The sequence below is a fragment of the Nelumbo nucifera genome, chromosome 3 (assembly GCF_055504915.1).
Source record: "Nelumbo nucifera cultivar China Antique chromosome 3, China Antique-T2T, whole genome shotgun sequence".
Classification (NCBI taxonomy): Eukaryota; Viridiplantae; Streptophyta; class Magnoliopsida; order Proteales; family Nelumbonaceae; genus Nelumbo; species Nelumbo nucifera.
The window spans coordinates 70,102,552-70,115,965 of NC_142651.1; the positions used below are offsets into that span (position 1 = coordinate 70,102,552).

At 40.1% G+C, this 13,414-nt stretch overlaps 1 protein-coding gene across 3 annotated transcripts in view; it reads left to right on the forward strand.

Moving 5' to 3' along the window:
- LOC104589174 (Chaperone DnaJ-domain superfamily protein) overlaps positions 1 to 13,414 on the forward strand; it is a 60,758-nt gene that overhangs the window by 24,385 nt on the left and 22,959 nt on the right. The window contains exon 1 of one of the 3 annotated variants that reach the window (XM_088900159.1): positions 13,105 to 13,141. The exons of the other annotated variants lie outside the window; for them this stretch is intronic. Within the exon in view, the coding sequence (XP_088756285.1) occupies positions 13,120 to 13,141 (22 nt within the window). The 5' untranslated portion in view covers positions 13,105 to 13,119. Of the gene's footprint in view, positions 1 to 13,104; positions 13,142 to 13,414 lie in introns of those variants that run through there. 3 annotated transcript variants of the gene reach the window in all.

Consider the following 13,414-nt stretch of genomic DNA (forward strand, 5'->3'; position numbering starts at 1 on the left):
ATGGCTGCTTTGCGAAGCATTAATATGTAAGTGACTAAGCATAACACAACCAAAAGAAAAAATAATATACTTAGTGTGAGCGGTGTGGTAAGGCTAAGTGAGGTGGTCTCCTTGAAGGACAAAGGAAGGTTAGGAGCAAGGGTAGGCTTGAGGGCTTCTGTCGATAGAGTCGTATGTTCGTTATGATTCATGCCTCCTTTAATAAGGAGAGATTCCGAGGTGTTGAAGGGAAGGAGCTAAAGGAGTTTGATTCCCATTTGGAGAGGGATCTTAGATTCGGTGTCAGTTGTCAAGGGGACACTGCTAGTTCGCCACGTGTCTTGTGAGATCTCTCAAGGACGAGATTTCCTTTCGTCTGGGGATTCTCATAATACACATATGCTACTTTTTTTTGCGGGTTTCCTGTACTGACATGGCATGGGTGATGTCAGTGCTAGTCTTGACGTGTCTTTCTTAATCCTATTGGATGTCCTGTCACGAGTGACATCAGCTAGTCGTTATATTATTCGTTCGCCGTCGATTTGCGATGGCTCTGAGCTCATTGCAGGTCCGTGGCGACCTCGAGTTCGTCATTGGTATTGTAGCTTTGAGTTCATCGCAAGTCTGTGGTGGCTTTGAGGTCATCGCAAATCTGTGCTGAGTTGTGAACCCGTCGCAGGTGCTTCTGTAGTATTGGTTTAGCGCCTTCTGTGTTATTGCAGTTGTGGTGAACAACATGTACCTACACTTAGGTGGCATTCAGTAGCACTGAACAGACCTCTGAACTCTGAAAATGTTGCTTTTTCATCGGCCGGTGGTTGTTTGATTGCACCTCCGAACATGTCCTCTGAACTCTGAAAATGCCTCTGAAAATTTCAGGGACTGAGCAACCTACGAGCGCATTTGGAGGTAGTGGATGAAATTTATTTCCTATCGATATCCCTTTATAAAGTTGGAAAACCCAATGGTATTCAAATATGATTTATGGTCTTCCTATTACAATCAGTTGGAGTTTACACTGACTACAGTGATTGTTTCTGGGTTGCAGTGGTAGCGAAGGAATGAGAAGAAAAAAAATTAAAAATGGTAGCAAGGAAATGAAGAGTCTTGCATAGGGGTGATTTGATTGGGTTGAAGAGCCAATGCTGAATAGGTTAATGGATGAACCTTCTTGCACATGAGACGCCGATTCTGTTTCTGGGTTGCAGTGGTAGCAAGGGAATGAAGAGGTTAGGGTTCTTTGAATGGGACGAAGAACTAATGCTGAATAGAGCCTGAATGAACCTTCTTGCACAGAGACAACCACTTTGTGTCTGGTTTAGTTGTAGTGATAGCAAGGGAAAAAAGAAAACGAGTACCAAAGTAATGGTGGTGGCTCTGTTTTTTCCTTTGTCTGCCATTGGAGCTTCTTTCACCGCTGCTCTTCATTTCTCAAAAGAACCCATTTCTTGGAACATCCATTGCTTTCACCGTGTCGTTTACTTTCACCTTTCCCTTCTGCTAACTTTTCAGGCCTCAAACTACTCATGACTAGAGGACCCATAGCAAATTCTACAGGGTCCCTTTAGGGTGGTACCACAAGCAACATATATCCTTGTCCAACAAATGGATCTTGTGGTAGGGTACCTCCAAAGGGAACATCAAAAGGACCAGGGACATATCCTATATATGGCACAGTACCAGCATAAGAGGCATCATATGGTTTTCGGCCACAAGATCCTAAGAGGTTTTCCATTGCATGTCTACATCATTTACAACCAATCAGACTTTCTTCTTCTAGTTTTATTCGATTTTATTCTTTAAAGTATTATTTTCTTATAATATTAATATTTGAATACAATATTAACCTTTTGAAGACAAATTAAAAAATAACAATATTGTAATTAATATTATTTTGATAATTTTAATCTTTTATTGATATTGTTAATCTTATTTATTTATTTTTAATTTATTAATATTTAATCTTTTTATTATTTTATAATTTTTATAACATTATAAAACTTCAATAATTTTTTATTATTTAAGTAACACTTTGAGGGGTAAATTTGTAAAATTTGAGGGGTAAGATGTGAGAGCATTCAGATTATCAAACAACTTCACTATATTCAGATACCTACAAAAGCAGAAAAACAAATTTTCTACGGATTGCTTTCAGAGATTTTTTTTGAGGTTTTATTTTTTTGCTTTTCAAACTTCAGACTTCAGAGTTTCTGAATGCCACCTTAGTTGTTTAATAACAAACCTGGTTGCTTTGCCTTCCGAGTAAGCTTTGCTATTTCTCTACCAAATAAACCTTTCGTTGCCTTGAACTTGTCAATTTGATCCTCAATTATATTTCGCTCGTGTACTGGGAATCATTTTCTCCAAGCAAATCATAAAGGCCTTGCTTAATTTCTAAATCTGCATTAAAATTTTCATCATATTGAAAAGTTGGATTTAGAAAATAAGTTGCTGCATGTAATGGCCCATGGAGTTGTAAATCCCAATGTCTATCAATAATGTACCATAGTGGCTTGTATCATTTCCTCACATTTCCCAGGTTCTTCTTGGAAATCCTTTCTTTTGCTCGATCCATTGCCTCATAAGTATATCCCATGGCAGGCCTTTCATCTGAATCAACAAGTCAAAGAACTTTCACCAAGGGAAGAGTACTTTTTAGGCAATATTTAACTGATGCCCAAAAGTTAACATCAATCAACTCAATGTCATGTGCTTTAATTCCTTCCTCTTTCCTTGCAAATGGAATTCTTTCCCATTCATCTGATTTAAACATCTTCCTTAATGCATCCTTCTGTTGAACACTTTTTAATGTAAGAAAACAAGTTGCAAAGCGGGTTACAACTGGTCTTGTCAATTCTTTGTTTCCAGTATAACGACGCATCAAATTAAGAACCCAACAATGCTTGTATATGAATCTAGTTAAGAATCTTGCTTTCTTAACTGTTTCAGCTTGGGTAGGCAAATTCCCAATGTCCATTAACATGTTGCCTATGCAATGGTCATTTCTGAATCAACAACTCTGCAGCTGTTACATAGTTTGATGCCATCAGTCACCACTTGAACAATATTTTCCTCTCCAATTTCTTCAACCACTGAATTAAATAACTTGAACAAGTTTTCTCCACTTTTTGTGATTTCTGAAGTGTCCACAGATTTCAAAAATACTGTTCCACTTGGGCTGTTCACTAGAAAATTTGTAATGGACCTTCTACAACCATCCATCCATCCATCTGGCATGAGTGTGCAGCCAGTCTTCCTCCACTCTTTATGCTCTTCAATCATTTGTTCAATAATTCCTACCACTTTTTCAGAAAAGTATTTCTTATTTCATGATAACTTGGTAGCTTAAGTTCCAGTTCAAATGTACTTATATCATTGACCATTTTAGCAAAAAAGGGACTTTTCACAAGATTAAAAGACAAAGCATTTGTATAAAAAAGTCGAGCAATGGATTGACAAATTTTATCTCTATCATCTTTCTTCTAAACTTGATTCAAAGTTGCTTGTTGATGACTTTTTCCTCTTTGTATATAAGTATCAAGTGTGCATGATGCCTTGCGTTTTCCTTTGGGATCCTTTGCTTCCTGGTGACTATCAAAATAGAAGTCCCTCAAATTGGCCTCGGCATTGGATTCATACATTTCCATCTCCTTTTGTTTCTTTGTCCCTTCTTTATTTTCTAATAATGCATTGAACTTTTCATATACTTCCTTTGGGTTTTTTTTTGCATGCTTGAATATTCTTGTTTGTGCGTGCAAGGTGGTGTTTCATCCTAAAGGTGCCTCCCCAAAATTCCCTACCACAGTAATTGCATCTCACATGCAAATTGTTATTTTCATCAACTTTGACACAATGCTCCTACGTAACATCTTGAGCGTTCACGTAACATCTTGAGCCTTCACCATATTTTCTACTAAAAAGAATAGAATAAATTGAGAACTTTGGAAGTTGCATTGTTGCAAACTTGTAAGTTGAAAGTTGCAACACTAATTCCAAAAATATTAAAAATCAAGTACTGATTTAATAATTAATAGAATATTATCAAATTGTTACTAATCATTACAAGTCCACATTTCAATTTTCCTACAAGGCTACTATTGTCTTAGTATCTTTTGAGTTTTGAATAATGACTAAGGCCACGCTTGTTTGAGGTAGAAAATCGAACCGGGGTAAACTTTACGCCCTGGTTCGATTTTACATGTGTTTGGTAGAGGTGTTAATATTGCCTCGTAAATTGATGTAAAAGTCCATTCTCACCAATATATACATTGAAAATGTAAACTTTTCCTTCTTCTCTACCCAATGGTCTCCTCTCTATACGAAGAGTTGAAGAGAGCGTGAGAAGACCTCCTCCGTCCAATGGTCTCCTTTTGCATCCTTGTTTTGAGAGAGATCTTGTTTAGTTTCTTTGAATGCTGCATTTCCCAGAAGGGAAGGAGTCTGCCTTCGAAGAAGAGCTCATTGGCTGTTAACATCCTATCACCGGTGGAGTTGCTAGAGAGAAACTTGAAATCTATATTGCCACCGACACCTTTTTCCATTCTGTGTCAAGCTTCTTTGGCGACTCAGAGCACGGGCTTATGGAGATGAAATCATTGTCGTCGACGAAGTCAACGGAGAAAGAGATCCGCGGGCTCGATGTCGGCTCCATGGAGTTTCAGAGCAGAGTTTCAAGAGTCTTTACCCGATTGATGCCCCGGTTCAATTTTCCATTGATCACTAAACCAGGATCAAAATTTCCATCAGTGTAAATTTGAATTTACACTTAAAATAAATGCAGCCTAATGAAATGAGTAATTTAATTATCCTTCGGTCCTTACCTACAGTTTTTTTTAAAAGGAACCATAATGTTCTCTAGAGTCTAGAAGTATAGAGTCTTGTCTCTATTGTTTTAAATTTTAACTTCCAAGTGTTCAACAAAGTAGCAAACTACACACATCAAGTCATCAATTAATAATATCCATACAATTTATACAATAGTGAGACACTACAAATGAATGTTATACAACTAAAAAAATTAATTTCTCATGTGAAATGAATGAATACATATCTGTTTTAACATTAACAAAAAGAAAAAAAAGGAATACATATCTGTTTTAACCTACAAAGTGCAAATACATATCTATTTTTGCATAATACAGTTTTATTTTGTGTAAAAAAGAATGAAAGTTGGGGATGAACCCCTGTTTTGTGATTAAGAAAAGGGTGAGGGGAATAAAACAAGTAAAAATATTGGGAAAAAACCCCTGTTTGTGCATGGAAAAAGGGTGAAAATTAAAAGGGCGGACCCCCTGTTTTTATGCAAAAATATCCAGACAAAACATTATGAAACAAGGGGGTGTTTTTATGCAAAAATATCCAGACAAAACATTATGAAACAAGGGGGATAGGGCAGAGCCCCTGTTTTTATCCAAAAAGAAAGGACAAAACTAGGTACCCATAGTTTTCATGAAAAAAAAAAGAATGAAAGACATGGGGCGGAACCCCTGTTTTCATGCTAAAAATCAATTGAAACAAATAGGGTGGAGCCCCTGTTTTCATGCCAAAAAACCGACTGAAATAAATGGGGCGGAGCCCCTGTTTTCATGCCAAAAAACTGACTGAAATAAAGGAGAAGAAACAAGAAACAAGGAGGAAAAGGAGGAGGAGGAAGAAGAAAGAAAGAAGAACAGTAGAAATCAGTAGAAATCGAACAGTAAAACAGAAGAAACCGAAGAAGAAGAAGAGAAGAAAGCAACACAAACCATGTATAGATAGATAATAGAAAAACAGTAATAAAAAAAATAAAATAAAATCTCTTACCTTTCAACACAGACCAGTAGAGAAGGAAGTTGGAGCTTCACCGAAACAATGGAGGAGGGTTTCTTCTCTCCCAGTCTCATGCCCAAGTATTTTCCTTGAATGGTAAGTCTTCTTTGATCGATCAAAGTGGGTATTCTATGTTTTATAATTAAAATGACGATTCTGCCTCTCTTTATAAAAGTGAAACTTTAAAAAGGAAGAGTGTTAAATGGTCATTTAATCTCAAATGAGGCTTTCAAACTTTGATTGTTTAAATCATCCAGGAATTGTGATTTACGATTTAAACTACCGGTTTGATTACAAATCGTATGATTAATTCAAAATACGATTTACACATACAATTCATATCGTTTTAGCCCCGATTCGATTTGAATCGTATGATTCAAATCGTGAATCACATGATTTTGAAAACACTGATTGGGAGGAAACCATGACATGGAGAAGTGGTAAAAAAAGTTTGGTGATTAGGTCCAATGCAGAAGCCGGGAACATGGCTGTCCCATGGAATTTCCAAAATTTTGTGGATAAAGAACTTGTTAGGAGAATCGAAATTTGTAGTATATAGTCCCATGCCAGTTTATTTTGACAATAAGGTTGCTATCAATATTGCACTCAACCCCTCCATGATGGAACAAAACACATTGAAGTGGATAAACACTTATCAAGGAGAAGATTCTGAGTGGCGAAGTTTGCACTACTTACGTTAGTTTTGAAGAGCAACTTGCATACATCTTCACAAAAGGTCGACATCACTTGTGACAAAATGACTTTTATGACAAGTTTAGCATGGTTATGTCCCAACTTGAGAGGGAGTATGAAAACTGTTGAGAGTTCTACTTATGCCACATGGGCTTTTTTTGTCATTGTACATTTTTTTTATATTAGTTGGGTTGCCCTATTTTAAATAGAAAGGTTGGCACAACCATTTTTTTTGATAAATGGGGTTGGCACCACCATTCTCAATCTTTTTGACTCCCAATCAATTTTTCTCTTTTCCTCTTCTCTCTTCTCTCTCCTTTCTTCTGTTTCACTTCACTTTATACTGAATAGGGATATTTGGGGGAAATTTCACTGTATGTGTATGTATATATATATATATATATATATATATATATATATATTGATCAATAACAAGAAACTTTATTAAAGATATGAAACTATGTGAAGCTTAGGTACAAAGGGGAGGTAAAAAGACTTAACTCCCCACCAAAGAATACAAGGAAAATTAAAATATTAGCCCAAAAAGTTGAAACCCTATCCACCCCTTGCTTTGCTAACCCATCAACAAAAGAATTAGCAGTCCTTTTCACCCAATTGTAATGAACCACAATATCCCTACTCAGCCAGTTAATTTATTCTTCTCATTGTTATAACTCCATAATCCGTTGCTTCCCCCCTTTAGCCACCTAATCACCACCTCCGAGTCACCTTCAAGAACCAAACATCTGATGTTCAACTCCCTTGCTTTTTGGATACCTTCTAGGGCTGCGAGGATCTCAGCCCTAAGAGAGTCTCCTTCCCCAATTGGGCCTGAGAACATAGCAATAATAGCCCCCGCCTCATTCCTGAATACTCCCCCAATCTCAGAAGGCCTTGGGTTCCTTATACAACTACCATCAAAATTCAATTTTATGAACCCAGGAGGAGGAGGAGGGGATCACGAAGGACTACAGGTCCTCTTACAGAGGGCAGAGGAGGCTATCTCCTTCCAATTTCTCACCACATCAGCCACAAAATATCTGAGAACAATTCCATAGTTTTCAACCAATGTGCCATCCTTAACAGGATTAGATCTAATAAGTTTCCAATGGTTCTTTCCTTATCTGAAAATATTCGTGAGTTTCTTTCTTCCCATAGAGACCAACACACTACAACCCTAATGCTTCTCCACATAGTCTTCCCTCTCTTCTTCGGCCATTTGAAAAAAGATGGAGAGAACAAGCTTTGGACACTCCCAGGGGGAATCCAAACACACCCAAAAAGGGAAAAGACCCACTCCCAAACTGATTTAGCAACCGAACAAGTGACCATAAGGTGGTAACCAGTTTCCCCATCAGCTTTACAGAGAGTACATCTATTAGGATGTAAACAATAGTTGGGTCTCTTCTTTTGAAGTAGGTCATTTGTGTTAATTCTTTCCAGGAAAGTTTCCCAACAAAAACTACCAACTCGAGGAGGAACGGGCCTACTCCAAATTTCTTTAACCGGGAAAGACAACCCAATGGGATCAGAAGGCTGAGTTAAAGTCTCGAAAAACGAGGCACAAGAGAAAACACCTAAAGAGGAGGGAACCCAAAATCTAGTGTCCTCCTTAATGGGATCCAAGAAGACATTTTCAAGGATGGCTAACAAAGACAAAATGTGGTCCAAGTCTATGTCCCTAATTGACCTTCTCAGCCCTAGGTTTCACCCAAACCCTGAAGGAGAGTTTGAGGGGTTAAGAAGGAAGAAATGGGTTCATTTTTCAAATCAGAAAGAGCATATAAAGAGGGGAATTGGTCCATTAGAGGTGAGTCCCCGGCCCAAAGTTGTTCCCAAAATTTTATTTTATTACCGGAGTTAAGACCATACTTGATACAAGGGGAGAATACTAGAAGCAGTTTGTGTATGGCTGACCAAGGAGAAGCGGCTGTAGTCCTTGCCAAGATTCCAGGTTCCCAACTATTGTCTTCCAACCCATGTATACTAGCCACAATCTTTGTGCACAACTTGTCTCTTTCCAACGGAAACTTCCATAGCCATTTCCTCAACAATGCCATGTTCCTCTTCCTAAGATTCCCAATCCCAAGAACTTCTAGCTTTTTACCTCTAGTTACCACCTCCCAACTCACCCTATGGTCTTGCTTCTCCTCTCCAGGCTCCCACAAGACATCCCTTATAAGCTTTTCCAAAGTGTTAGAGACCTTTGTGGGGATCTTAAACACATATAGGAAGTACAAAGGAGGATTAGCTAGGGTTGATCTAATCAAAGTGATTCTCCCCCCCATGGAAAGATAATTTTTCCTCCAAGAGGCAAGCCTTTTCCCAAATATCTCAACCACCGGGTTTCAAAAGCTTACCTTCTTAGGGTTATCCCCCAGGGGGAGGCCTAAGTAAGCCATCGACCAATCCGAGGTTGCACATCCTAAGACATCTGCATACTCTCTAAGCTCCCTCTTCTCCATATTCACACCCGCCAAACTACTTTTATCCAAATTCACCTTGAGATTGGATACCTGCTCAAAGAGTTGTATTGCCAACTTTAGGTTCCGAATCCACTCAATGTCCCCACCTTCACAGAAAAGGATAGTGTCATCTGCAAACTGTAAATGAGTAAGAGGTATCTCCTCCCTTCCTACTCTCCATCCTTTTATTAAATTCATTGAATCTGCTCTCTGAATCAATCTTCCAAGTACATCAGCAATCAGAGTGAATAGGAAAGGGGATAGTGGATCACCTTATTTTATTCCTCTCAAGGCAGGGAAAAAATCCACCACAGTTCCATTCACCAAGATTGAGTAGTGGCAACTTCTAATACAACCCCAAATCCAATTACACCAACTGTCTACAAAGCCAAAACTTTTCAACACCTCCAACAAGAAGGACCAATCAACCAAGTCATAAGCCTTCTCCAAGTCCAGTTTACACACCACTTCTTTCTTCTTGGATTTCCTAAAACTCTCCAGACTCTCATTTGCAATCAAGATTTGATCAGTAATTTGTCTTCCCATCACAAAAGCACCTTGGTTAGGTGCAATTATAGAAGGAAGAACCTTCTTTAACCTTAGAGACAACACTTTTGCGATTATTTTGTACAAACTGTTCACCAAACTAATAGGTCTGAAGTCCCTTGGTTGTGAAGCCTCTTTCTTCTTAAGAACCAGAGCAATGAAAGTGGAGTTCAAGCCTGGGTTGATTATTCCCCTTCTGTGGAACTCCTCAAACATTGACCCAATATCTTCCTCCACAATACCCCAACAATCTTGATAAAAAGCCATTGTGAACCCGTTCGAACCTGGAGCTTTTGTTCTATCCATTGAAAAGATTGCTTCCTTTATCTCCTCCAAATCAAATCTCTTTTCTAACTACTCTCTGTTTTCTGGACTTAGAGTCGGCCAATCTAAACCCTCTAACCAGATCCTTTCATTTAAAGGTCTTCTGAAAATAGATTTGAAATGGTCAACAAAGGTTTTTGCTATTTCTACCAGGTGGGAAATATTGTTCCTTCGACTTCCAACTTTGAAATGAAATTCTTCCTTCTACCGTTTACCACTGAGTGAAAGAACCCGGTGTTTCTATCCCCCTCCTTCAACCACTTACACCTAGATTTCTGCCTCCAGCTTATTTCCTCCTTAACCAAAAGATCCTCCAATTGCTTTTCCTTACACTCCATCTTCTTTCTCTATCTTCTTCACCCAAAAGACCCCTTCCTTCCTTCCTATCCAGCTCTTCTATTTACTCTACCAACACCTGTTTCCTTTCCTCAACTCTCCCAAACTCCAACTTGTTCCACTCCTTTATTTGGGATTTTAAGAACTGAAGCTTTTTATGGAACCTCATTCCTTCCCATTGTACTGGCGGATTATAGTGCTGCCACCATTCCTTGATTTTCTCAATGAAGCCCGGGTGGGTGAACCACATGTTTTCAAACCTAAACGGGGCAGGACCATCACCTCTCAAATCCTCCTTACACATTACTATAGGCCAGTGGTCTGAGGTAAGCCTCGGGAGCACCCTAGATGTTAAGTTCCCCAATGTGCCTCCCAATCTGTAGAAAAGAGAAACCTGTCCAGCTTAGTGCAAATTGGGCTTGATTGGAGGTTGGACCAGGTGAAGGTATTGTTAAGCATTGGGAGTTCTTTAAGCTCAAACGAATCCACAAACTGATTGAAGCTCCTCATACTTGTTGTGACTCTCTGTCTAGGGTTGTTGGTTTCCTCTATGAGTCTCACTACATTAAAATCCCCTCCTAGACACCATGGTCCTTCCCAAAGGCCCCTAATATCACTCAACTCTTCTCACAGTTTCTTTCTCTGCCTATAGTCATTGGGCCCATAAACATTTGTTAGAACCCATTCGAAACCATCTTCCACCTGCCTAAACTTCAAAGAAACAGAATGATCCCCTATCAACTCCTCTAGTCCTATAAGCACATCTTCTTTCCACAAAGTCACAATACCACCTGAGGACCCCCACGACGGAGCAGCCGCCCACTTAATTCCCTTAGCTCTCCAGACACTTCTCGCCCACCTACAGTCAAAATCCATTCTTTTGGATTCCTAAAGTAATACCACATCTGGATTGAACTTCTTAAACACCTCTTTGATTGTTGCTCTCTTTCTAGCACTACCTAGCCCCCTCACATTCCAACTTATGATTCTCATCACAATTTTGCAAGAATCTACCCTATCACCACCAAAATCTACTTTGGCCCTTTCCTTCTGTCCCCTCTGGCCCCAAACTTCTTATCCCCCTCAGTATCTCTTCTTAATCTCTCAACCTCACTCAATTTTCTTTTCTTGAACTTTCTATCCTCCTTTTTTCGTAGAATTGCTTTTAAATCATTTGGGTTCTTCAGTTTACGCCCCAGCTTTCCCATAAATTCTGCCACTGAATCTTCCCTACAATTCTCCTTTTTATCTAGCTTTCCAAGCTCTCCACGTCTACCCCTCTCCTCATTCCTTTTCTCTTCCTCTCCACTAGGCACTCTTTCTGTCCCATTTGTACCCTCCCTTTGCAAATCATTCCTCTCCACTTCACCCATTATCCTCTCAATGATACCCCATATCCTTTTATCCCTGCCCTGTAATCCTACTATTGTCTCCCCCTCCTCCCCTTGTAATCTCATTGCGGCTTCCTGTCCATGGGCCTTTGACTCTTGGTTGGAAAAGGAATTTGGAACAATGGACACAGAACACTCATCAGTAGCACAAACTGAATTGACAGAGTTGTTAGAGTTACCTGGTTCCAACTGAGGGTTGTAGGAAAGGGGCAGAGGAGGGTGGTTGGTTTTCAAACCCTGTAAAGAACAAATGGAGCTTTCCGTCTCCTTGGGTTGGAGGGAACTATTCCCCATCAACTGGTTTACACAAATACCTTTTTCTCTACCCGGTTGTCCACCTCTCTGTGATGTACTCTTGTTCAGATCTGGGAAAGCATGACCTACCACCTTAACGGCTACTTGCAAGGGGCCGAACCTTGGTAGAGGCTTGTCCGAAATTGAGCTTTGGTCTACCCTGTTCAAGTTTACCAGAGTCTCCAAATCTGTCTTCTGTACACCCATCGGATTTTCAAGAAAGAGCTGCTCTAAGTTTAACTCATCTCTGATCTGTCCTGCCTGAGAATCTTCCTGTGTAGAGCCATCCAAGCTTGCACAGTCATCTGAAATCCCCTCTTCATCACTCTCCGTGCTGCAACTTATTCAACCTCTATCTTCCTCCTCTCTCTCTTCTATTTTACCCCTACTGTACATGGGTTTGGGCGATCTTCTACACTGGAAGCCTGCTCTCCACAGTCCAGACGAAGATTCCAGCTTAGGGCGCCTTCCTCCGCCTGTTCGCGATTTCTGATAGCCCTGAGAAGCAAACAGATCGGGCTCTTCTTTTCTGGAAGAAGATAGACGGACCTTTCCGTCTACAGTCGAATAGAGCTTGTCCCGCCCCACGTGATGACTTAAGTCGTCACGTGGCCCACTACAAGTGGTGAGTGGACCAAAAGATGGCTTGGCCAATCTTACACCCGGTTCAGAAGTGGTGGCCCTGTTAAGACGTGCCGAGTTACAATCTCTTCTGGCCACATCAGCATAGGAAGGGCCACCTAAAACTCTTGAATTTAATTCAAAAAAAATTGAATTAATTGCTTTTAAAGAAAGGCTTCGAGAGGTGGAAAAACCCTGCGACTGTTCATTTTCTCTAATTACTCTGTCACGCGCAGCAGGTTGCTTCTCTACTCCTTGGGTGCCACGTGTGCTCCATTCCGCTGCCACATCATCCCCTACCTCTGGTCGTCTCCCCCAAAGAGACGCCTCAACTTCCGTCGCCAGCCAAACCTTATACGAGGCTCCATCTGAAAGAATTTCAAGAGCACGAGGCAAGCTCTCCGGCTTCAGCCCTGCAACTCTGATCTCCGCAGCACGCAAGCTTCTCAAGTTCAGCTCTAGAAGAACACCCCCTAGGGCTCTAGCGATTCTTCCTAAGGTCTGTTCATTCCAGAGATTAAAAGGGAGTCCTAAGAGTTTGATCCAGAAGTTGCATTCCTTTAGCACAACTTCGTTGCATAACGGAACCCATTTTTGTATTTGTATCAGTCTTCCAGCTACTTGGACTATTGAAGCTCAGTTTTTCATCACCTGTATCGAGGATGGCTTTCTTCTCATCAAACGGTAGAACTACTGCATCACCTTCTAAACCCAGTCTTTCTGCAACTGCATCTAGCACTTTCGTCCAATCCCTTACAACCTTATCAGCCATTAACACCATTCTGTGTTCCCATTTGCCTCTCCCTTCTTCAAGTGCTAACTTTCGGATACCGAATGAACTTGCTATCAAAGTCTCTTGACAGCAGGGACTTTGCTTCTTGCTCTGCTCCGGGGTACCACAGCTTAATGGAGCATCTTCAACCGATCTGTTATCCAATCTTCCTACAGCCTTCCTTT